This window comes from Aegilops tauschii, chromosome 6, assembly GCF_002575655.3.
Source record: "Aegilops tauschii subsp. strangulata cultivar AL8/78 chromosome 6, Aet v6.0, whole genome shotgun sequence".
NCBI lineage: Eukaryota > Viridiplantae > Streptophyta > Magnoliopsida > Poales > Poaceae > Aegilops > Aegilops tauschii.
Genome location: NC_053040.3, coordinates 383,409,863 through 383,435,141, shown reverse-complemented (window position 1 = coordinate 383,435,141; position 25,279 = coordinate 383,409,863). Strand labels below are relative to the sequence as shown.

Below are 25,279 nucleotides of genomic sequence, written 5' to 3'. Positions count from 1 at the left end.
TGAAGTTACCGGCGCAGGGCTTCGCCTAAGCACTACGACGATATGACCGAGGTGTGTAACTGTGGAGGGGGGCACCGCACACGGCTAAGAGATTGTCTGTTGTGCTATTGGGGTGCCCCCTAGCCATGTATATAAAGGAGGGGAGGGAGAGAGGAGGTCGGGCAGGTTTGGGCGCGCCAGGGGGAGACCTACTTGAACTCCTAGTCCAAGTAGGATTCGCCCCCCCCCCTTTCCTTTCTTCCACCGGAGGGAAAGGTAAGGGAGAGAGAGGGGGAAGGAAAGAGGGGGGCCGGCCCCCTCCCCTAGTCCAATTCGGTTTGGGCAAGGGGAGGGGCGCCCCTATCATGTGGCCCTTTCTCCTTTCCTCCAATAAGGCCCACTAGGCCCAATACTTCTCCCGGGGGGTTCCGGTAACCTCCCGGTACTCCGGAAAAATGCCCGAACCACTCGGAACCATTCCGATGTCCAAATGCAACCTTCCAATATATGAATCTTTACCTCTCAACCATTTTGAGACTCCTCGTCATGTCCGTGAACAAACTTCGGTACATCAAATCACATAACTCATAATACAAATCGTCATTGAACGTTAAGCGTGCGGACCCTACAGGTTCGAGAACTATATAGACATGACTGAGACTCACTTCCGGTCAATAACCAATAGCGGAACCTGGACGCTGATATTGGTTCCTACATATTCTACGAAGATCTTTATCGGTCAAACTGCATAACAACATATGTTGTTCCCTTTGTCATCGGTATGTTACTTGCCCGAGATTCGATCGTCGGTATCTCAATACCTAGTTCAATCTCGTTACTGGCAAGTCTCTTTACTCGTTCTGTAATGCATCGTCCCGCAACTAACTCATTAGTCACATTGCTTGCAAGGCTTATAGTGATGTGTATTGCCGAGAGGGCCGAGAGATACCTCTCCGAAACACGGAGTGACAAATCCTAATCTCGATCTATGCCAACCCAACAAACACCATCGGAGACACCTATAGAGCATCTTTATAATCACTTAGTTACGTTGTGACGTTTGATAGCACACTAAGTGTTCCTCCGGTATTCGGGAGTTGCATAATCTCATAGTCATAGGAACATGTGTGAGTCATGAAGAAAGCAATAGCAACAAACTAAACGATCATCGTGCTAAGCTAACGGATGGGTTAAGTCAATCACATCATTCTCTAATGATGTGATCCCGTTAATCAAATGACAACACATGTCTATGGCTAGGAAACTTAACCATCTTTGATTAACGAGCTAGTCAAAGTAGAGGCATACTAGTGACACTATGTTTGTCTATGTATTCACACATGTATCAAGTTTCCGGTTAATACAATTCTAGCATGAATAATAAATATTTATCATGAAATAAGAAAATAAAATGATAACTTTATTATTGCCTCTAGGTCATATTCCCTTCAGTCTCCCACTTGCACTAGAGTCAATAATCTAGATCACATCACCATGTGATTAACACCCATAGTTCACATCGCCATGTGACCAACACCCAAAGGGTTTACTAGAGACAATAATCTTGTTCACATCGCTATGTGATTAACACCCCAAGAGTACTTAGGTGTGATCATGTTTTGCTTGTGACAGAAGTATAGTCAACGGGTCTGTCACATTCAGAGCCGTATGTATTTTGCAAATTTTCTATGTCTATAATGCTCTGCATGGAGCTACTCTAGCTAATTGCTCCCACTTTCAATATGTATCCAGATTGTGACTTAGAGTCATCCGGATCGGTGTAAAAGCTTGCATCGACGTAACTCTTTATGACTAACTCTTTTGTCACCTCCATAACCGAGAAATATTTCCTTAGTCCTCTAAGGATAATTTTGACCGTTGTCCAGTGATCTACTCCTAGATCAAAATTGTACTCCCTTGCCAAACTCAGGGCAGGGTATACAATAGGTCTGGTACACAGCATGGCATACTTTATAGAACCTATGGTTGAGGCATATGGAATGACTTTCGTTCTCTCTCTATCTTCTACTGTGGTCAGGCTTTGAGTCTTACTCAACTTCACACCTTGCAACACATGCAAGAACTCTTTCTTTGACTGTTCCATTTTGAACTACTTCAAAATCTTGTCAACGTATGTACTCATTGAAAAAAAATATCAAGCATCTTGATCTATCTCTATAGATCTTGATGCTCAATATGTAAGCAGCTTCACCGAGGTCTTTCTTTGAAAAACTCCTTTCAAACACTCCTTTATGCTTTCCAGAAAATTCTACATTATTTCGGATCAACAATATGTCATTCACATATACTTATCAGAAAGGCTGTAGTGCTCCCACTCACTTTCTTGTAAATACAGGCTTCACCGCAAGTCTGTATAAAACTATATGCTTTGATCAACTCATCAAACCGTATATTCCAACTCCGAGATGCTTGCACCAGTCCATAGATGGATCGCTGGAGCTTTGCACACTTTGTTAGTACCTTTAGGATCAATAAAACCTTCTAGTTGCATCGTATACAACTCTTCTTTTAAGAAAACCATTAAGGAATGTAGTTTTGACATCCATTTGCCACATTTCATAAAATGCGGCAATTGCTAACATGATTCGGACAGACTTAAGCACCGATACGAGTGAGAAAATCTCATCGTATTCAACACCTTGAACTTGTCAAAAACATTTTTTTTTCGACAATTCGAGCTTTGTCAATAGTAACACTACTATCAGCGTCTGTCTTCCTCTTGAAGATCCATTTATTCTCTATGACTTGCCGATCAACGGGCAAGTCAACCAAAGTCCATTCATGGCCTCAATCCATTTTGTGGAATCTTGGCTCATCATCGCTTCCTCATAGTTCGTAGGCTCGTCATGGTCAAGTAACATGACCTCCAGAACAGGATTACCGTACCACTCTGGTGCGGTACCTTACTCTGGTTGACCTACGAGGTTTGGTAGTAACTTGATCTGAAGTTTCATGATCATCATCATTAGCTTCCTCACTGATTGGTGTAGGAATCACTGGAACTGATTTTTGTGATGAACTACTTTCCAATAAGGGAGCAGGTACAATTACCTCATCAAGTTTTACTTTCCTCCCACTCACTTCTTTCGAGGGAAACTCCTTCTCTAGAAAGGATCCATTCTTAGCAACAAAGATCTTGCCTTCGGATCTGTGATAGAAGGTGTAACCAACATTTTCTTTTGGGTATCCTATGAAGACGCACTTCTCCGATTTGGGTTCAAGCTTATCAGGTTGAAACTTTTTCACATAAGCATTGCAGCCCCAAACTTTAAGAAATGACAGCTTCGGTTTCTTGCCAAACCATAGTTCATACGGTGTCGTCTCAACGGATTTAGACGGTGCCCTTTTCAACGTGAATGTAGCTGTCTCTAATGCATAACCCCAATATGATAGTGGTAAATCGGTAAGAGACATCATAGATTGCACTATATCCAATAAAGTACGGTTATGACGTTCGGACACACCATTATGCTGTGGTGATCCAGGTGGCATGAGTTTGTGCAACTATTCCACATTGTTTTAATTGAAGGCCAAACTCGTAACTCAAATATTCGCCTCTGCGATCAGATCGTAGAAACTTTAATTTCTTGTTACGATGATTCTCCACTTCACTTTGAAATTCTTTGAACTTTTCAAATGTTTCAGACTTGTGTTTCATCAAGTAGATATACCCATATCTGCTCAAATCATCTGTGAAGGTCATAAAATGATGATACCCGCCGCGAGCCTCAACACTCATTGGACCAGATACATCAGTATGTATTATTTTCAATAAGTCAGTTGCTCGCTCCATTGTTCCGGAGAACGGAGTCTTAGTCATCTTGCCCATGAGGCATGGTTCGCAAGCATCAAGTGATTCCAAAAGCCCATCAGCATGGATTTTTTTCATGCGCTTTACATCAATATGACCTAAACGGCAGTGCCACAAATAAGTTGCACTATCATTATTAACTTTGCATCTTTTGGCATCAATATTATGAATATGTGTATCACTACGATCGAGATTCAATAAACCATTTATATTGAGTGTATGACCATAGAAGGTTTTATTCATGTAAATAGAAAAACAATTAATCTTTGACTTGAATAACTGTACTGCAATAAACATGATCCAATCATATTCATGCTCAACACAAACACCAAATAACATTTATTTTAGGTTCAACACTAATCCCGAAGGTAAAGGGAGTGTGCGATGGTGATCTTATCAACCTTGGAATCACTTCCAACACACATCATCACCTCGCCCTTAACTAGTCTCTGTTTATTTTGTAACTCCCGTTTCGAGTTACTACTCTTAGCAACTGAACCAGTATCAAATACCGAGGTGTTGCTATAAACACTAGTAAAGTACACATCAATAACATGTATATCCAATATACCTTTGTTCACTTTGCCATCCTTCTTATCCGCCAAGTATCTAGGGCAGTTCCACTTCCAGTGACCATTTCCTTTGCAGTAGAAGCACTCAGTTTCAGGCTTGGGTCTAGCTTTGGGCTTCTTCATGGGAGTGGCAACTTGCTTGCCATTCTTCTTGAAGTTCCCTTTCTTTCCCTTGCCCTTTTACTTGAAACTAGTGGTCTTGTCAACCATCAACTCTTGATGCTTTTTCTTGATTTCTACCTTCGCCGATTTCAGCATCACGAAGAGCTTGGGAATTGTTTCCATTATCCCTTGCATATTATAGTTCATCACAAAGTTCTAGTAACTCGGTGATAGTGACTAGAGAATTCTGTCAATCACTATCTTATCTGGAAGATTAACTCCCACTCGATTCAAGTGATTGTTGTACCCAGACAATCTGAGCACATGCTCACTGGTTGAGCTATTCTCCTCCATCTTGTAGGCAAAGTACTATCAGAGGTCTCATACCTCTCGACACGGGCATGAGTATGAAATACCAATTTCAACTCTTGGAACATCTTATATGCTCCGTGGCGTTCAAAACATTTTTGAAGTCCCGGTTCTAAGCCGTAAAGCATGGTGTACTAAACTATCAAGTAGTCATCATATCGATCTTGCCAAACGTTCATAACGTCTGCATATGCTCCTACAATAGTTTTGTCACCTAGCGGTGCATCAAGGACACAATTCTTCTGTGCAGCAGTGAGGATAATCCTCAGATCACGGACCAAGTCCGCATCATTGCTACTATCATTTTTCAACTTATTTTTCTCTAGGAACATATCAAAAATAAACGGGGAGCTACATCGCGAGCTATTGATCTACAACATAGTTATGCAAATACTATCAGGACTAAGTTCATGATAAATTAAAGTTTAATTAATCATATTACATAAGAACTCACATTTTGATAGACATCCCTCGAGTCATCTAAATGATCACGTGATCCAAATCAACTAAACCATGTCCGGTCATCACGTGAGATGGAGTAGTTTTCAATGGTGAACATCACTATGTTGATCATATCTACTATATGATTCATGTTTGACCTTTCGGTCTCCAGTGTTCCGAGACCATATCTGTATATGCTAGGCTCGTCAAGTTTAACCCGAGTATTCTGCGTGTGCAAAACTGGCTTGCACCTGTTGTATGTGAACATAGAGCTTATCACACCCGATCATCATGTGGTGTCTCAGCACGAACTGTCACAACGGTGCATACTCAGGGAGAAAACTTATACCTTGAAATTTTAGTAAGGGATCATCTTATAAAGCTACCGCCGAACTAACAAAAATAAGATGCATAAAAGATAAACATCACATGCAATCAAAATATGTGACATGATATGGCCATCATCATCTTGTGCCTTTGATCTCCATCTCCAAAGTACCGTCATGATCTCCATCGTCACCGGCATGACACCATGATCTCCATCATCTTGATCTCTATCAACGTGTCGTCACAAGGTTGTCTCGCCAACTATTGCTTTTGCAACTATTGCTATGGCATAGCGATAAAGTAAAGCAATTATATGGCGCTTGCATCTTATGCAATAAGGAGACAACCATAAGGCTGCTGCCAGTTGCCGATAACTTTAACAAAACATGATCATCTCATACAACAATTTATATATCATCACGTCTTGACCATATCACATCACAACATGCCCTGCAAAAACAAGTTAGACGTCCTCTACTTTGTTGTTGCAAGTTTTACATGGCTGCTACGGGCTGAGCAAGAACCGTTCTTACCTACGCATCAAAACCACAACGATTTTTCGTCAAGTGTGCTATTTTAACCTTCAACAAGGACTGGGCTTAGCCACACTCGATTCAACTAAAGTTGGAGAAACAGACACCCACTAACCACCTGTGTGCAAAGCACGGCGGTAGAACCAGTCTCATGAACGCGGTCATGTAATGTCGGTCTAGGCCGCTTCATCCAACAATACCGCCGAATCAAAGTATGACATGCTGGTAAGCAGTATGACTATTATCGCCCACAACTCTTTGCGTTCTACTCATGCATATAACATCTACGCATAGACCTGGCTTTGATACCACTGTTGGGGAACGTAGTATTTCAAAAAAATTCCTACGATCACACAAGATCTATCTATGTGATGCATAGCAACGAGTGGGAGAGTGTGTCCACGTACCCTCGTAGACCGAAAGCGGAAACGTTATATCAACGCGGTTGATGTAGTCGTACGTCTTCACGATCCGACCGATCCTAGCACCGAACGTACGGCACCTCCGTGTTCAGCACACGTTCAGCTCGATGACGTCCCTCGTACTCTTGATCCAGTTGAGGCTGAGGGAGAGTTCCGTCAGCATGACGGCATGGCGACGGTGATGATGAAGTTACCGGCGCAGGGCTTCGCCTAAGAACTACGACGATATGACCGAGGTGTGGAACTGTGGAGGGGGGCACCGCACACGGCTAAGAGATTGTCTGTTGTGCTATTGGGGTGCCCCCTAGCCACGTATATAAAGGAGGGGAGGGAGAGAGGAGGTCGGGCAGGTTTGGGCGCGCCAGGGGGGAGTCCTACTTGGACTCCTAGTCCAAGTAGGAGTCCAAGTAGGATTCGCCCCCCCCCCCTTTCCTTTCTTCCACCGGAGGGAAAGGTAAGGGGAGAGAAGGGGAAGGAAAGAGGGGGCCGGCCCCCTCCCCTAGTCCAATTCGGTTTGAGCTAGGGGAGGGGCGCCCCTCTCATGTGGCCCTTTCTCCTCTCCTCCAATAAGGCCCACTAGGCCCAATACTTCTCCCGGGGGGTTCCGGTAACCTCCCGGTACTCCCGAAAAATGCCCGAACCACTCGGAACCATTCCGATGTCCAAATGCAACCTTCCAATATATGAATCTTTACCTCTCAACCATTTTGAGACTCCTCGTCATGTCCGTGATCTCATCCGGGACTCCGAACTAACTTCGGTACATCAAATCACATAACTCATAATACAAATCGTCATCGAACGTTAAGCGTGCGGACCCTACGGGTTCGAGAACTATGTAGACATGACTGAGACTCACTTCCGGTTAATAACCAATAGCGGAACCTGGATGCTCATATTGGTTCCTACATATTCTACGAAGATCTTTATCGGTCAAACCGCATAACAACATATGTCGTTCCCTTTGTCATCGGTATGTTACTTGCCCGAGATTCGATCGTCGGTATCTCAATACCTAGTTCAATATCGTTACTGGAAAGTCTCTTTACTCGTTCTGTAATGCATCGTCCCGCAACTAACTCATTAGTCACATTGCTTGCAAGGTTTATAGTGATGTGTATTACCGAGAGGGCCCAGAGATACCTCTCCGAAACATGGAGTGACAAATCCTAATCTCGATCTATGCCAACCCAACAAACACCATCGGAGACACCTGTAGAGCATCTTTATAATCATTCAGTTACGTTGTGACGTTTGATAGCACACTAAGTGTTCCTCCGGTATTCGGGAGTTGCATAATCTCATAGTCATAGGAACATGTATGAGTCATGAAGAAAGCAATAGCAACAAACTAAACGATCATCGTGCTAAGCTAACGAATGGGTCAAGTCAATCACATCATTCTCTAATGATGTGATCCCGTTAATCAAATGACAACACATGTCTATGGCTAGGAAACTTAACCATTTTGATTAACAAGCTAGTCAAAGTAGAGGCATACTAGTGACACTATGTTTGTCTATGTATTCACACATGTATCAAGTTTCCGGTTAATACAATTCTAGCATGAATAATAACCATTTATCATGAAATAAGGAAATAAATAATAACTTTATTATTGCCTCTAGGGCATATTTCCTTCAGTACTTGGGGTCAATGGGGCAAGCAAATACGCCACGGCGCGTGCAGTTATTGCGGTGCTGGATCGGTAGGTCACTCGCTGCAGGGTGAGAATTGGAGCGGGGCGCAATTAAGGAAGCTAGCTAGCGCACGCCATGCACAGAGAGAGAAACGACAGCAATGGCGGATTTGATCTGGGTTTTGGTTTGGGTTCGGAGGAGAGGCGCCGGTAGGAAGAGTAGGAAGAATTGTCAGGCGATATCGGACTAGGGAAAAGAGCACGCGGAGTAAGTGAAAGCGTGGGACAAGAGGAGGTGTCGCAAAGATGGGGAGAAGAGGGTGGTTGACTGGGACGCGTACGATCGACATCTGAGTTGGTATGACGACGACGTAAAGTATCGTGTGCGCCGTAGGACACACTTAATGGTAGCAGATGTCGGATAACTATAGGCGGATGACCCCGATGAAGAAGCCTAGAATGCCAACGTCAGAGAGTCCTTTGGTGAATTTAGGGAGAATGCACCCCTAATAAATAGAGTGGTGAGTTGTGTTCAATTGTTCGGTGCCGACATTTCGAGAAGAATCTAGTTTAGTCATTGTCACTAACTTATTTGTGATGCTGACATTTGCAGGCTTCCAAGGTGAATAGAAGCATTTTCGATGCCTCCAATGCGCTACTTCACGACCCTGAGACCGTGGAATCTGACAACAAGCTCAGGGAAGTGTCTAAGGTAAGTTTGATCCTAGCCATATGCTCGAGTAACCACAACCTTGGTCGATATCATTTTTTGTCACTTACTTTGAGCCCAACCATAATCTAGTATAGTATTTGTCACTACCAGATCCATAACCATAAACTTGATCCATATCATGTTTTCGTTTATTTGTCGTTGCAGAAGTTCATGACCGCTGTCGCAAGCTAGTGAGCATGCTTGTGTGCGCTATCTTGGCTGATGTGCATGTTCCTGGACCGTTGACACGTACCATCGCTTCATCGAGCCATGCCGGTGGAGCTTCCTCTAGCCATGCCGTCTCGTCGTCTCGCCATGTTGAGGATGATGAGGAAGATGAGGAAAAATACAAGGAGGAGCAAGCCGAGGGAGAAGAGGAAGAGGGGGCGAGGAGGAGCATGATGAGGATGACGGACCTCCACCCACTCAGCCAACCCAGGACAAAAGGGAGAAACAACCAAAAAAGCAATGAAATAGTCCATCCCCGTTTCAGCGTCCTCCTTGCCGCGCAACAGCAGCGCAAGAGACTCGCTCGAAGAGAAACAAGGAGTGCATCGCCAAGAGGGGGAGGAAGACTTAGTGATAAAACTATTTGCTCTGTGTTAAGATGTGAACAAGAACTTGTTGGCCATGTTGAACTACTCGTTATCGTCGATTTGCTAAACTATTTGTTATGTTGGGCATGTAAACCTATTTGCTATGTTTGATATGTTGAAATATCCTTTATTTCGATGTGTGATGTATATATTGATGTGTGAGATCCTAATTTTGATTTGCAAACTATATTATACCGTGTAATGAATTTTTTGAACTGAATGATCAAGTTTTGCAAAAAAATAAAATGAGACAGGACCGTACCGCCATAGTCCCTAGCGGTAGGGTTGCACACTGTACCGCAAAACAATACGAAGTTCTGGAAACAATAGCGACGCCCACTACCGCTGAGCTCAATGGCGGTAGGTAGCACTGCCTACCGCATAATTTCTTCCCTTCCTAACAACAATACCGGTTTTTGGAGGGGGGTTTTTTTTTTAGAGAGGGCGTGGATTGCTTCCGCCCTACTACCAGACTCGTCGGCGGTATGGTTTACCTTGGCGGTAGGCCGTTAAGCCACGTTAGCCCATCCAACGACCGTCGTCGACTGCCGTTAAACCTACTGCCGGGGTTCCCGTCGGTAGGCTGTGTATCCTACCGACATCCACCCCAGCAGTAGAAAAAAGGGTCAGATCCTATTTTTTTTTCCGAATCAGGTTCAGTTTTGCTTAACTTTTTCAATTGGATCAAAACACTGAATTTGGCCGCTACAGGAGGCTCGCTCGGTTAAGATGGGCGGGGACTGGGGAGACATGGGCGTACTTGGGGTCAATGGGGCAAGCAAATACGCCACGGCGCGTGCAGTTATTGCGGTTGCTGGATCGGTAGGTCGCTCGCTGCAGGGCGAGAATTGGAGCGGGGCGCAATTAAGGAAGCTAGCCAGCCAGTGCACGCCATGCACACAGAGACAGAACACGGCAGCAATGGCGGATTTGATCAGGGTTTGGGTTTGGGTTTTGGAGGCTGCTGGTGTGGGCAGCAATGGCAATGGCAATGCCATCATCCCATGGTACTGCAGCCTTCCCGTGGGAGCGCGGTGCCGAAACATGGCCCTGTCGGTGGGCAGCGCAGGGCATGGGCTTCTTCCTCCCCTCCAAACCTCTCTCCAAAAACCACCGGCTCACCGCTCCGTGGAGTGATGCACAGTGCAGTGGCGTAGTACCACCACGGCCACGAGAGTAGACTCCTTCAAACAAGCCCCACTCCCAGCAGCGGCCGCTGTCTCTCTCCCGTCACCTCGCCAACCCCTTTGCCCTGGCCCTCGTTCTCCCCCCTCCCTGGCCCTGCTCGCCCCCGTTTCTTTCTTTTGAGAAGCTTGGATAGATAAGATGGCCTAGTGAGAGAGATAGATAGGATAGCTAGCTCTCTCCCAAGGAGACATTCCCCGCTTTATGGATGCCATGTGGTTACTGCCACCCTCCTTAATGACCATCGCTAACCCAGCCATGCCATACCACCGTGTAGTCTAGGTGTATCCCTCCTCCGTTAAGCTCAGCTCTTTCCCCCTTGAGGCCAACACCCCCCTCCCAGCTCCACCACAAACCTAGCCACAACTATAAGGTTCCCACTTAGAAGTTAGAACAAGTCACAACACAGCACGCCCCAACAACCCCACCGCCCAAGAACACGCCACAGGAAAGAGAAGAATCTCAGCTCCGTCCTAATCGCACCGGCGACTACGCGGGCGAGCGAGCTAGCTCCGGCGAGGCCGGAGACGCCCATGGAGTACAAGAGGTCATCGCATGTGGAGGAGGACGAGGAGCTGGAGGAGGAGGAGGAAGAGGAGGAGGACGATGAGGAGGAGGAGGAGGAAGAGGACGAGGAGGGGGCGATGAGGGACCGTCGGCACCAGCACCAGCACCCGCACCATCATCGCCACCACTACACCACGGCGCCGGCCACGGCCGCGCCCCCGCTGCACCTGCACATGCAGGGGCAGGCTCCCCAGGTTCTTGGCTCGCCTGCCGCGGCTGCCTCTTCGCCCTCCTCCTTGATGGAGGCGGCGGCTTTCTCCAGGCCTCTCTTGCCTCCCAACTCCTCCCTTGTCTCCTCGCCGCCGCCGCCGCCGCAGGCGCCGCCCGGCTTCCTCCTGCCTCAGCACCAGCATCCCCACCGGAGAAGGGTGGACAGGGAGAGGGAGAAGGAGAGGACGGTGGAGGCGCCTGGGGAGGCCCACCGCCAGCAGCAGCAGCCGCAGCCGCAGCACCAGCGCCATCAGGAGCCGCAGCCGCAGCGCCATCAGGAGCCGGCGAGAAATGGCGTGCTCGGTGGTGGCGCCATGCCTCCCCCGCCGCCTACGCTTGCCATCGTGACCGGCGGCGCCACAAGGGCGGCAGGCGAGCACGGTGGCGCCTCGGGGCCGGAGCCGCTGCCGTGGAGGTACAGGGAGTGCCTGCGGAACCACGCCGCGCGGATGGGCGCGCACGTGCTCGACGGCTGCGGCGAGTTCATGCCGTCCCCGGGCGACGGGCCCGCCGCGCTGGCCTGCGCCGCGTGCGGCTGCCACCGCAGCTTCCACCGCCGGGAGCCGGTGGTGGTGGTCCCCTCGCCCTCGCCCTCGCCAGCCTCCGCCGTGGTGTCCCCCTCCGCGACCCCAGCCGGCGCCAACTCCCGGCTCATGCCGCTCCTCCTCGCCCCGCCGCACATGCAGCAGAAGCGCCCGCACGTCCCGGCGTCCCCGATGTCCGCGCCCGCCGCGCTGGCCGAGTCCTCGAGCGAGGAGCTGCGCGCCCCGCCGCCGCCGCCCCCTCCGCCCCACTCGCAGGCGCAGGCGGCCGCGGGCGGGTCGGCCTCCGCGCCCCCGGCGCCGAGCAAGAAGCGGTTCCGGACCAAGTTCACGCCGGAGCAGAAGGAGCGCATGCTGGAGTTCGCGCACCGCGTGGGCTGGCGCGTGCAGAAGCCCGACGGCGGCGTGGTGGACGCCTTCTGCGCGCAGGTCGGCGTGCCCCGCCGCGTGCTCAAGGTGTGGATGCACAACAACAAGCACCTCGCCAAGACCCCGGCCACGTCCCCGCAGCCGCTGCCGCCGCTCCACCACGACCCTAGCCCTCCTCCCCACCACCAGCACCAGCACCACCCAGCGCCGCCCCACCACCAGCAGCAGCAGCACGGTGCATGAGCCAGCGAGCAGCAGCAGCACGACGCTAGAGGATGCATTAGCCATTAGCATTTTTATCATTTCTCCCGTGTAATTCCCGTAACCTCATCGTTGTCAGGTGTTAACCCGTGCGTCGGCAGTCACTTAGGAGGGAGTAGACCAGTAATGTGGGAAGAGGTAGCCTGAACCCTGAGACGGCATGCATGCATTCATTCCTTCTTCCTCTTGCTCATTGCTCTCGTCTCATGGATAAATAACAATGGTTAGGTTAGCACGGTGAGAGACAACTGCTTCTTGCTTAGATCCTACTACTACATTAGAGATTTTGGGGCCTCTTTCTCTCTCTTCTCTCTGATAGTGCTGTAGTGCATGCGTGCCTGTGCTTGCTTGGATGTATGCAGTTGCAGTGGCATTTCTTGATGCAATTGCAGCGGCACTGCCATTGCCAATGCACCCGCCCTTCTTGGCTTGGGCACTCGTTGCTTTTTGACTTTGCTTTTCGGGCTTGTTGGATTCCCTTTGGCAGAGGGGCATTGTGTTGTGGTGTGTGCTGCATGCATTGGGGTGAGGGAGGGGCCCTGTGGTTGCTTGCTTGGAATGTACTTAGGCGTGGGGGTTTGTCATTTGGTGTGCAAAGTACAATTAAGGAGGGGGTCATTACAGGATTGTTCCTAAGCTCCTGCCCTAGCTTTCTGCCTTGATTGGGTGGGGCCGCCGTTAACCCCCCTTTCCTAAGTTGTCTCGGCAGCCTTTCCGGGGGGCAATTTTGTTTGAGCTGCTGCTGCTGTTGCTGCTTCCATGGATGATGGGCTTCTGCCAAAGCCCTTGTTTTTTTTTCTCCTCTTCTCTCCCTGATTTCCGGTGGTGGTGACGGTGGTGGTGGTGTCAAGTTGTTGGACTTTGGCCAGAAGGCAGCGAGCAGCAGGCGCATGTGAGAGCGGACTGTGTGTGTCAGAAGCTGATCAAAGGGAAGCGAGACCGGACCGGCCTGCGTTTTGAGTGTGTGTGTGTGTGCGTTGGGTGGATGGCAGCGCAAAGTGAATGATGATATGTACATTGTCGGCAAAATTGAAGGCTTGCATCAGAAGCCCATCCAGCCCTGCAATTTGGTGCGATTTTGGCAATGACATTTCATCCCGTGGTTTGTTCTTTGCTTTGTTTTGTGGGTGCGGTCGCCAGCACGATGATGATGATACATGGGTTGTACTTCTGCCTCCCCCATAGTCCTGATGAAAGGGCAGTTTCTTGTGTTTGTCAAGACATTTCAGAAGAGGAAAAAAGCGTATTTTGGAAGGGAAAATGATTGATCACGAGTTGAATTCCTGCACGAACGCTTGGTGATGCGGTTCTGGAACCTACAGAAAATTAATATGGTGGTATGGCGTCGTAGGGAGAGGTTAAGCAGGTCGTGCCTTGCGCCATGACAGTGACTGATGGAACTTCAATACCGCCACGAGATCTACAGGCGCGCTGTACTTGGCTATAGTTGAGCTTTGATGGTGGGTTACAGATGAGATTTACGGAAGACTAGTTCCAGTGTGCTGTTGCTAGAGGAGAAGAACAATGGGGGTATGTACACACCATTGATGCCGATGAGACCGGAAACGGAAACTACATCATTTATTATGTGCACATCATTGATGCTGATGCTGGGGGACCGTGCTCCGGTGGCACTGCTGTCTTCTGTACCCCTCCCCGTAGCTTTCATTTCAACACACAGGTTTCCCAACTGTAAATCATGAACGGCATTGAGTCTCTGAATTTCTGATGAAAGAAACTAATGAACTGGGACTCCTTTGAAATAAGATAACCCCAGAGAAGAGAACGGAATCCACACAGAAACAGTATCGGAGCTCAACTGCTCAATTTGAACAATTAGCACCGGAATATTATCCCCTCATCTTCAATAGTGTGTGTAAAACAAGCGTACAGATTATTACCAAGGCCGACTGAACAGGTAAGAAACGTAGATGAGGCTATATCTCGACCCTGTTAGAAGGACAACTCTATCTAAGTTCGCCACAGGCAAGCACACATCGAACAAAATTGACAGAACCAAACCCGTGACACGCAAGATTTTCTGTCTCTACTGTAATTCGAAACCATGGCTGCTATCAGAAGTAGGTGGGAGGCGATCATGTCTCAGTGCCATGCCTCAATCAATCAGGAATAATGCCACCTACAGATAAATCTACAACACCGCTCAAGCTGCAGCCTCCGAAGCAAGCTTCATGCGCTGCTGATGCTCGGCGATCTTGTACTCAACCACCTCGCTGAACAGCTGCGGATTCAATATGCAGTCAGGACTCCCGTAGACAGCAGCCTGCACACTGGCCATCAGCTTCGCAATCTCTCTGCCGGAGAAGCCATCAATCTTGCGCGCGGCGTCCCTGAGGAGATCATCACTTATGTCCCGTACATGTATCTTCTTCGGCTGCTTCTTCAGCAGTGTGCTCCAAGGAGAACTCTTGTCATCGTCCTTGAGCATGTAGTTGTTCAAATATAACTTGAGCAGCTGAAACCGCTCCTCTTCCCCAGGTAGGGGAAACTCGATAACTTCATCAATTCGGTCAGTAATAGCAGCATCAAGATCACCCGGTCGGTTGGTTGCAAGGACAAGAACAATGTCCCTTGATTGGTCACCAGTTCGAAATAATAGTGCATTGAGAGCACTCCGCTGAGCTTCACTCATATGGGTACTGTTACGCCTAGCGAATTAGAAGGAAAAACAAACAAATAGATTAACGAAATTGATGTGTATATATTACCAACCAACCCCCCCCCCCCCCCCCCCCACACACACACACACACACCCCAATATAAAGTTTGGTTAGACCTAGTACCTAAAAAAACCTGATAAACAGAGTTTGGAATCACTTTTGGGCAACATATTATACACCTCAATAAAAGGTTTAGATTTGATGAATTTACTAATTGTTATTTGTATTATAGATTCGTATTATAGATAATTACAAGTAGTCAGAAAGTGATTGAGTTGTAAACTTACTCGCACAAGAATGCATCAGCCTCATCAATGAAAAGAAGCAGGCCTTTTTGGGACTTCTTAGCCCAGTCGAAGATTTCATGGATCTTCGTAACAGCCTCTGATCCTAATGGTGCAACATCTCCTCCTGTCATCATTGCATAATCAAGGCCCTGTGAAGGGTACAACAGTGTGAGCATAAATATCTTCAATGTGAAATGGAATTCCTACAAATCTCCCTACAAAACAGAAGTATCCCACTAGTAAAGTTATAACAGCTCCTAGCGTTGGAAAAGGGAACTTCGTCGATTTCACTCTCTTTTGAACTTAAACATTCAATACGAAGATGAAAGCATGAGCAGTATGGTTGCTGCATACTCAGTCCAGGTTTACAAGGCTCATTTGGTTTTTCTCGAGTCAACTTGTTCAAATTTACCGAAAAAAGTATCAACAGCCACAAGTTCATATAAATACATATGGAAATATACTATCTAGTGATACTGTAGATGTTGATGTTTTTCTTGTTCAAATTTAAAAAGATTTGACTTAAAACAAAGCAAATGAGCCTTGTAAGCCCAGACACAGGTTCAATCTGAAAACATGTCTTCGCAATAAATAAATAAAACTGACATATAACTGAAGTTGAATGGCCATGATTTCTTTGGTAACACATTTTAGTTAAATTTAAATTTACAATCAAGTTACACTCAGTCAGGTTTTGAATATACTCAACAGTCCTACCAAAAAAGAGCATTGGCAACAAACAACCCCCTATTGATAGTGTGAGAAATTAAATGTATCAACTTACAGATTTGCGAGCCATTTCCCTGGCTACTAAAGTCTTGCCAGTTCCAGGATGTCCATAGAACAACATATTGCGGAATGGTGCATCATGAGATTTCGTATTTGCAGTTGCTCGTGCAAGATGTTCAATCCTCCGTTTGAGTGAAGGGTGAAGAATAACATTCTCAAAGCCAGCACCTCCCGACAGAGATGCGGAGCTAGGTTTAAGAGCCTTAAGACCTGGCAATGGGAACTTTCGCATTGATGATTCACGAATCAGTGAAGGCTGACCCAAAATTCTATTGATGTAACCCCATGTAACCCTGGCTCCTTCCCTGAATGAAAATCAAATAGAACCATCACATGTCCATGTCATTGTTTGTGACAACGAAAATTGTATGATCGCCAGACAAACCTAGTAGTATAAACTCCAGCAGCTAGTGCAGTGACTCCTCCAATACCCATTACAAGCTTACTCCTATCAGTCAATAATGTTCTTAACCCACCTGCACTTCCACATGAGAAACTGGTATCAAAATTAGAGCAAAACTGGAATAAATCATGATTTCTTTATTTAAAAAATCGAAATCCCAATCCATATCTGAAATCTAAAGCACACATAAGAAAGGTCTCCGCTGAAAACAGACCATCCAGCTGTTTTGATGTGAAATTAGGAAGGAAGATATGGTAAATGTAGAAACAGGACGCTAAGTGATGTGTAATCTCCTTCATTTAAGTAGGAAGAAAATTTCAACATAAGGACACTGATCAGATAATTGAAAATTGCAAGATTGACCAAAGTAGTTATGTGACTTCCAATAATTATAAACGACAATATAAAGCAGAATAGCAAGAGTATATAAACCTTCTATATGTTGAAAGGTGGTATTTATTGCAGCAAGCCACTTTTCTCTTTCGCCATTCATGAGTTCCACAAGCATTCTTCTTTCGTAATCTTCTGTCAGCTTTGCTTCATGAGCTTTAGCTTTAGCATTAGAAATAGCATTCTCTTTGTTTGTCTCGCGATCATTTTTAGCCCTTTCTTTCAGAGTCTGTAGCTCTTGCTCTAAAATCTTCTGTTCTGTGGCACGCCTAGCTTGTTCTCTTTTTAAGGCACCAATCTCTTGCATCCTTACAAGTTCAGCGTCCTGTCGTCTTTCAGCTTCACGCTCTTCCTGTCAAAATAAGTGCTTGATTAAATCATGTGTTGATGTTCTCCTTATAAACCCAATGCACCACAGGAAATAGCGCCAACTTAACATAGATATAAACATTAACAAAGTTAGTTAGAGGGTGGAAGATTCAATACCTGCTTCCTTTTCTTAGCCAACTCATCCTCGTAGCGTAACCTTTGTGCCTCAATTTGTGATTGCTGTTTCAAATTTTCTCTATATTCTTCACCCATTTTCCGCTTCGCCTCCTGTCAGATAAGGGTCGACACAAAAGTATGAGTGTATTGGCAGCAGCCATGTACAACGGCTCAATGCATCATCATAGTTAGACGCACAGATGAAATTTTATCCCACATAACACATTTGTTCCAGTTTTAGTTGCCATGAAGTTCCAAATCCGTCAGTCTTTGCTATTCACGAAGATCGAGGATGTGATTTGCTATGAAATATGACGTATGCCACTTGAATGGTCAGATCCTAGATTTTTTATTCCAGACTAGAATGTTAGCAGCTCTGCTTTCTTAAGCAGGTCCTGTTGTTGTTGCAGGAAGCTTTCTAAGCAAATTAATGGTTACCGAATCGGATGCTCTTCATTTCAGAGAAGTCGCGAACTCAAACACTAGAGGAAGAGAATGCTCAAAAGGCGGATTAGGTAAAATAAATTCGAGTAGTCTAGCATTGGAATCGCGTGACATCGAGCAATTTTCGCATCAAAAGGGGAAAAGCAGCGAACAACTCACGATTTCCTTGACTTTCCAGTAGATATCGTGGCGGACCTTCTCCGCAGCCATCTCCGCGAGGCGCGTCTCCTCCTGGCTCTGCATCAGCCCAAACAGCTGCGGCCAAGCCCAACAACAGCAGGGGGCGTCAGAACGGGCAATAATCCGGGTAATAAGGGCAAAGAGCGCGAGCAGCTTACCAGCTTGGCGTACCGGGAGCCATTGATCTGCCGCAGTGCGCGGGCCCCGCGCTCCAGCTCCTCGGGGTCGAACCCGCTGGAGCCGGACGAGGCGGCGGCGGGGGCGGGGGCATCTGGAGGTGGAGGAGGAGGGGGAGCGGCGGGCTGGCGGCGGAAGGAGAAGATGCTATCCGCGTACGCGACTTCGCCGAGCGACGCCAATACCGCGGCCCCGGCGGCCACGGAGGCCGCCGCTTTCGCCGGCCGGAGTAGGCGGCGCATGGTGGGCGGGGGGCGCGAGGGTTTTCTCGGGGTTTTTGGCTAAGCGGCGACTGGAGAGAAATAGGAGAGGAGGAGGACGGGGGAGAGCTCCCGTCGATGGGGGAGTTTTCCGGTAACCTTCTTTCTTGCTTTCCAAGCGAGAGTGCTGGATGGGCCTGTGTTGGGCCTCAGCAGGTAGCATTCGGTTATATTCGCTTTGATTTGTCACGGCCCATGTATCATCTGGAGGAAAGATTCAAGCAAGCAAAAAAAAAAGGACTCAAAAAAAAAGCAAAAAAAAAGGAAACACATTTATTTTTTCTTTGAGGGGAAAAGGAAACACTATTTTCCTTGAGGGGAAAAGCTACTACCGTGCTATACACTACGGGAAATTATTTTTTTTGAGAATTTTTTCATTCATATCACGAATCAGTACAAAGTAGTTGACCCTTACAAGCACACTCAACCGCAAACACAAAGGACCATGAACACCTAGAGTATCCTAAGACAACCATAACATAAGAAGATCTCCGGAGCCCTGTGTCATCATCCCTGAATCTTGAGAGAAGACCCCTGCAGCAGAAGGATCTGCAACCAGTCGCAAGCAGGTCATCATCTTCGACCACGGTACAATTGCCGCCAAGTTGCTTCCTCATTTCTTGACACCAGCGCTGAGAAGGCATGGACATCAATCCAACACACCTGCAACAGCCGTCGCCATCTTTGGCTTTGAGTACCGCGAAAAGTGTCCCTTCCGGAAGGAAGAGAACTCGAGTCATCCGACCGGTCCAGCACCGCGGCCGGGTCATCCGACCGGTCCAGCACCGCGGCCGGGTCATCCGCCCGGACAAAGCAGGATCTCCCACCAGCATCAGCGCAGAGGAAGGAGAAGAACAGCAGCAGCAAATCATACCAACAAGGAAGAAGAAGGGTCTTCGTCTCCCTGCATCCACCGCCCATCTGAGGACCCAAACGGCCAGTGCTGATGGACCTCCAGCCACCATAGCCCGCGACCTCGACGAGATCCGGGGATCCCCAACCCCGCTGGCTCCTAGACGAAGGCAAAAGCCTCGCCTGACCGCAAACGGAGCCCGGAGAAACTTATTTCGACGCGACACCACAGCAACGGCCTCGGCAGCGTCTCCCTCAACCCTAACCCTACCACACACCCACCTAGCGAACATATTCGAGGTTCCCCCTCCCTCCCGCCGCCAGAGCGGCCGACGGAGAGAGAGGGAACCGGTGGCGTCACCGGCGACGCGCAAGGGAACCCTCGTCGCCTCCCTTGATCGCCTCGTGCGATCCTACTTTTCCGGGGCGGATGCGATGGCGATTTTGCTACTTTTGCTACTACGGGAGATTGGGATGAGAAAGATTGGGATGAGGATATAATCAGAGATAATTTCATCTCGGTGGACGTTGAAAGGATTTTGAGAATACCCCTCAGTGCAAACATGGCTGGTGATTTTGTTGCTTGGCATAACACAAAGTCTTTATAAGGATAGACCCAGGAAAAAAAGACGGAAGGCATCACTTTGTTGGGGGCCTCAAAGGTTCAGATGATGGTCCTTCCACTAGCAATCATGTCTGGGAAATCCTTTGGAAACTAAACGTCCCAAGTAAAATCAAATTATCTGGTTGAAAGGTTCTGTATGGGATCATACAATGCTTTTTGGTTCTAGCAAATTAACATATTCCTATTTCTAGACAGTGTCCTATTTGCCAGAGGGGTGCGGAGGATATCCGCCATCTAATGTTCACATGCACAAGAGCTAGATAAGTTTGGAGAGTTCTGCGGCTGAAGGAGGTGGTTGACCAGGCACTTGGAACTGATAGATCTGGCAGCATAGTTGTTGAAAACTTACTCAGGGACCAACGCTGACGGTCATCAACTATTTAACATCTCGGTGTACTATACAGCAGTCTATCATTGTGGGTGCGTGGTATATTTGGTGGCAAAAGAGAGAAGTTGTTAAGGGAATTGGGATCTCTAGCCCGCCAAGAACTGTATTGGCGATACATGCAATCACAGCTAACTCAACTAGGGCGATTGATGATGAGCAAACCAAGGTTGCTAAATGGATCAAATCAGAGCTAATTGTGCATAAAATGAATTTTGATGCATGCTATATGGACGATGGAAATGGGAGCTACAACCGTTGTACTTCGTAACCATCGAGGGGAGGCGGTGTTAGGTGGCTCTTTCTTATTTGATCATGTGCTCGATGCTCCTTCGACGAAAGGGTTAGCTCTGGAAAACGGAATGATACTTGCGATGAATTCGGATGCTCACTAGTTGTTTTTGAATCTGATTGCCTAGAGCTTATTAATGTTTGCAATGGGGTAGCTGAAATACTCAGTCCATATACAACTATCCTTGTTGATTGCTTCCATATAGCGCAGAGGATTGGACCGGTCTCTTTTGTTCACGTCGCAAGAGAGGCAAACATGGTGGCACACTCTTTAGCAAGAAATCTTTTGATTCCCCCTCCTCTTGGCGGGCCAACGAGGGGAGTCCTTTCCCTCCTTGTGGTGCCCCTCCCTCTCCCCTCCAACCTATACATACTAGAGGTTTTTACATCCTTTTCTCTACACAAGTTTTGGAGCCTCCTCTAGTTCTCTAGTTCTAATTCTTGTTCGTCCTAGTTGATCAATTAGAGTTTGTCTTAGATCCTCTAACCCTCATAATTAGAAGTCCAGTGTGGTTCTAATCTCCTCCGTCTAATTCTCTGACGACGATTAGCTCTGAACCGCGAAGCGCTGTCGGATCGTGAAGATCGTACGCTTGCTACTCGTACAGAGACCATGCTTTTAGTCTTCCGTTCGAGGGACTATCCGTGGGCGGTTCACGGGATCGTTCGTGTACAGTTTGAGGGCTACAAGTACGATTTACACCGACTCATCTTCTTCCGCTGCAACTCGGAGTCGGTAACGATCAAATCTAAACCGTTAATGCACCTTCATATTGTTCCTAAGTGATAGTACGGCGATTTTTTCTCTACTACATTTCCCAAAATTCACAGGTTGTGCCCAACCATCTGGACCGGTGCAACTGACTACCTCAAAATTATAGCCCCGGCGGCGTCCAACGGCCTCATGAAAACCACAGGACCGACGAGGCCCTCTGAATTGCTAACCCACGGCATCTGATAGACATTCGAATCAACGGAATATATTTTGCTAGTTATTGCATTATAAAGCTTATATATATGGAGAAAAGGTCTATTTATTGAATCCATTGCCTGTGACCTCTTCTTCGTTCGGGATCCACAGGTTCAGGGCGGCTTTTCGCCCTACTAGGAGTTCGAGTACGGGGAACGAGTGGGGGCACGATCCAGTTCCTTCCCTGCCCGTGTTCATGCCGGATCCGTGGTTTTAGGACGGCTTTCTGCTAGACTAGACTTATTCCAAGGAGGTACATTTTGGACGGATGTGTAATTCTTCATGAAGTTTTGCATGAGTTGAAAATCTCTCACTCTAAAGGAATTTTGCTTCAGTTGGATTTTGAAAAAGCTTATGATAGAGTTCAGTAGCTTTTCTTGGCAGAGGTAATGCATAAGAAAAAAAGTCCCTGAAAGAGATGAGAGGAAGAGACTCGGTATCCACTAGCTTCAGTAGTAGGAGTTGCCCATTGTTCACCAAAGTCGTCAGAGATGGAATCCTCTCACTTCTCATTGGACAAAGAGACGGCCCCGCGATCGACTGGAATTGCCATCCATCCAGGATTTGATGAGTCAAGAGCAAGAGAATAACTTTGATAAAGGCTACAATCGTCTGCAAGGCAGGATCCATATTTCATGGGGGAACTCACGTGGATAGGAAAGCACTGCTGGGAGCCCCCAACTGATCTGTGTTCCCCGACTGATCTTTCTAAAAGACCTGTTGGGTCGCGAGCTGTCACATCTGACGATTCGAGCGGCCGAACGACGCCTACACTATTGCAATGAGTCTTGTTGCAGTTTTTTTTTGCAACATAGGTATTGTTGCAGATTTCTTTACAACAAGGTGTTGTCCTGTAGATTTTTTTCAACAAAGATCATGTGCAAAAAAAAATGCAACATATATCATGTTGTAGGAACTGTTGCGGCGGCATCCGCGGTTGCGGTTGAGCTCGAGGAGGCGGCAGCCATAGACACCGGTGCTCCTTTAGGACGGCGGCAACGTGGAATAGCGGGCACGGCTATGGCGGCGGCATGCCTCGCTGAGGCGGGGTGATGCAGTCCGGCGGCCTCTAGCGCCCCCGCGGCCGGCACATAGCACTCCGGGGGCCGGCTCCTCTCAGGAGGCGGTGGACGAAACGGTGCGATCCGTGGGTGATTAGAAGAGTTAAAAAAAAAGGTTCATAAAACTTGTTTTTATGTGATGAGCCGACCCTAAAACCTCCGTCACCTTGCCCGGCCAAATCCCGCCGTCCCCAGATCCCAAATCCAAGTGAAGCTCCGGGTGGGTCTTCCCCGATCAGATTGATCCATCGACCGGACCCCATGGCCGGCGCGGCCTTCATCGGGAGCCGCGAGGGCCACGACATCCCAAGCACCATGCTGCTCGACCTCTTCGGCTCCGTCAGCCCCAGCCGCAGCGCCGCCACCGCCACGTCCAAGACGAGCGCCGGCCTGCCCATCGCGGTGACCCTCTGCGCCCTCCGCCCGCCAGTCCTCTCGTACCTCTCCGTCGACTGCGCCGCGTGCCCGGAACCCGAGCCCCTGTCCCTGGCGCCCAAGGTCATCGCCGCGGACGCCGACCTCGTCCTCCTCCGCGTCCCCGTCGACCGGTCGGCCAGGTTCAGCATCAGGTTCTGCGACTACTTCGTCTACACGGCGCACCCCCGACGCCCAAGACTGGACCTGCTCCCGACGTCCGCTCCCCATCGCTTTGAATTCCAAGACCCGGAGATGGCCATACTGAGCTGCGGCGACGGCGACGGCGGCGGCGGTTACGCCGTAGCCGCCCTCCAGACCCTCGGCAAGTTCACCTTCACGCTCTACCTGTACCGCTCCGGGCCCGACGGCGAGCAGGGGGCTTGGACCTCCAAGGTGGTGGAGGTGGAGGAGCCGCTGAGGGATAAGGTGTGCCCGACGACCCTTCCCTCGTCGCCGGGGCTCTTCCACCACCGGACAAACAACGTGATCACGCTCGGCGGCGCGAAGGGCACGGTCATCTGGGTGGATCTCTGGCGAGGCATCGTCCTCTGCGACGTGCTCGAGGACAGCCCCAAGCTCCGCGACATGCCGCTGCCGTTGCCCTCCAAGGGCAACCGGAACGTGCACCTCGACGGCTGCCCCTACTACGCCCGCAGCGTCGTCGTCAACCAGAGCAAGGACACCATCAAGTACGTCGAGATGGAGATCTACCAAGCTATACCGCTCACTCCCGAGGACAAGGCGCATCACGAATGGCTGAGCCAGCAAGAATGCCCGATGTACTTCTTGGTCCCTAGCCCCTGGAAGGCCACCACATGGAGCATGCCGGTGCCGGTGACCTCATGGGAGGCCTGGCCTGGCGGCCCCGATGCTCCGCCCGCTCGGCGGAAATCGACATCCCTCCCGACGTCGCGATGCGTTATAAGAAGCTGCGCACGGAAGAGGGGGGAACCTTGTCCTCCCTGCGACGCCTCCGCATGTCTTACCCCACCGTGAGCGTCGCCGACGACGATGATGATGTCGTCTACATTTTGTCAAGGGAGGGCACCGATATGTCGACGGTGCTCGCCGTTGACATGAGGATGAAGGCTCTGCGAGGAGTTGCCAAGCTACCAGACCACCACTACGGTTTTATGCCCTGCTTCCTTGCTACCGGGATCTCCAAACATCTCAAGACTACTGGCAGTACAAGTGAAGAATTCCTTGAGCAGACTGAGGCGCAAGATGCAAATGTTTGTCATCAAGAAAGTACATGAGTTTGCTTTATTATTATTAATCCAAGGTGTTAATGGAGTTTGACTGCTGACCTGTGTGCAAGCTTGGCTGCAGGCGCAGGGTTAATCCTTTAGATAAACTGTCAAGATATTTATGTTCTGCTTATGTACCATGTGTCTTTCATTTGCTCAGATTACCGAGAAAAGATCTACCGTGCATGTATCAGCCACTCATGCATGCATGTATTTACTGCAGTGCTTAGTTCATCTGAATCTGTGGCCCCCAGTTTCAGTAGTTAACGTCATGTCAATTAGTCACCTTTTCGCTTGTGCACATAACTTTCCTCTCTCCCCAAAGAAACGATGCACTTGGTATTTCACTCATCCATGCTTTTTTGTACTCCAAAGTTTAGACACAGTTTATTTTTGAATCGGGTGTGTAATATGTTTACAAACCATATGTGCTTATTTCATTTTTTGTAGACAACGGTCAAAGTGTATTTGAGCCGTAAGAACAAATAAGTTTTCAAAAACACATTCAATATTGGTCATGTTTTAAATATCTCGTCAAAATAAACACGTTTGTCCAGATAGAATGTAAGACACACTTTTGTATTAGAAGATATGAGGTATTTAAATCGTTTACACAGAAAGAGATAATATATTTCCTGATAGAGTTGCCATGAGGGGGGTGGTGATTAGCGGTTTT

The 25,279-nt window shown here is 48.2% G+C and overlaps 3 protein-coding genes across 3 annotated transcripts; 2 read left to right on the top strand and 1 right to left on the bottom strand.

Moving 5' to 3' along the window:
- Positions 1 to 10,960: 10,960 nt before the first annotated feature.
- On the top strand, positions 10,961 to 13,109 carry LOC109772701 (zinc-finger homeodomain protein 7). Its single transcript, XM_020331398.4, has one exon. The coding sequence runs from the start codon at positions 11,243 to 11,245 to the stop codon at positions 12,638 to 12,640; it is 1,398 nt and encodes a 465-aa protein (XP_020186987.1). The 5' UTR covers positions 10,961 to 11,242; the 3' UTR covers positions 12,641 to 13,109.
- A 1,385-nt stretch (positions 13,110 to 14,494) lies between these two features.
- Positions 14,495 to 18,829, bottom strand: LOC109772690 (uncharacterized). Its single transcript, XM_020331392.4, has 8 exons — positions 18,477 to 18,829; positions 18,298 to 18,393; positions 17,695 to 17,805; positions 17,251 to 17,560; positions 16,801 to 16,891; positions 16,411 to 16,720; positions 15,627 to 15,775; positions 14,495 to 15,327 (listed from the first exon to the last, which is right to left on the bottom strand). Exons 1-8 carry the CDS (start codon positions 18,735 to 18,737, stop codon positions 14,823 to 14,825), a joined length of 1,833 nt encoding a protein of 610 aa, XP_020186981.1. The 5' UTR covers positions 18,738 to 18,829; the 3' UTR covers positions 14,495 to 14,822.
- A 4,371-nt stretch (positions 18,830 to 23,200) lies between these two features.
- Positions 23,201 to 24,352, top strand: LOC123494521 (uncharacterized). The gene has a single exon (XM_045230424.1). It carries the CDS (start codon positions 23,201 to 23,203, stop codon positions 24,350 to 24,352), a length of 1,152 nt encoding a protein of 383 aa, XP_045086359.1.
- The last annotated feature ends 927 nt before the right edge of the window (positions 24,353 to 25,279 follow it).

Coding starts and splice junctions, on each gene's coding strand:
- LOC109772690 (XM_020331392.4), bottom strand. CDS start 18,737: ATGCGCCGCCTACTCCGGCCGGCGAAAGCGGCGGCCTCCGTGGCCGCC. Junction 16,721..16,800: donor GCTGGAGTTTATACTACTAG/GTTTGTCTGGCG, acceptor ATTTTCATTCAG/GGAAGGAGCCAGGGTTACAT. Junction 15,776..16,410: donor GGGAAATGGCTCGCAAATCT/GTAAGTTGATAC, acceptor TACCCTTCACAG/GGCCTTGATTATGCAATGAT.
- LOC109772701 (XM_020331398.4), top strand. CDS start 11,243: ATGGAGTACAAGAGGTCATCGCATGTGGAGGAGGACGAGGAGCTGGAG.
- LOC123494521 (XM_045230424.1), top strand. CDS start 23,201: ATGGCCGGCGCGGCCTTCATCGGGAGCCGCGAGGGCCACGACATCCCA.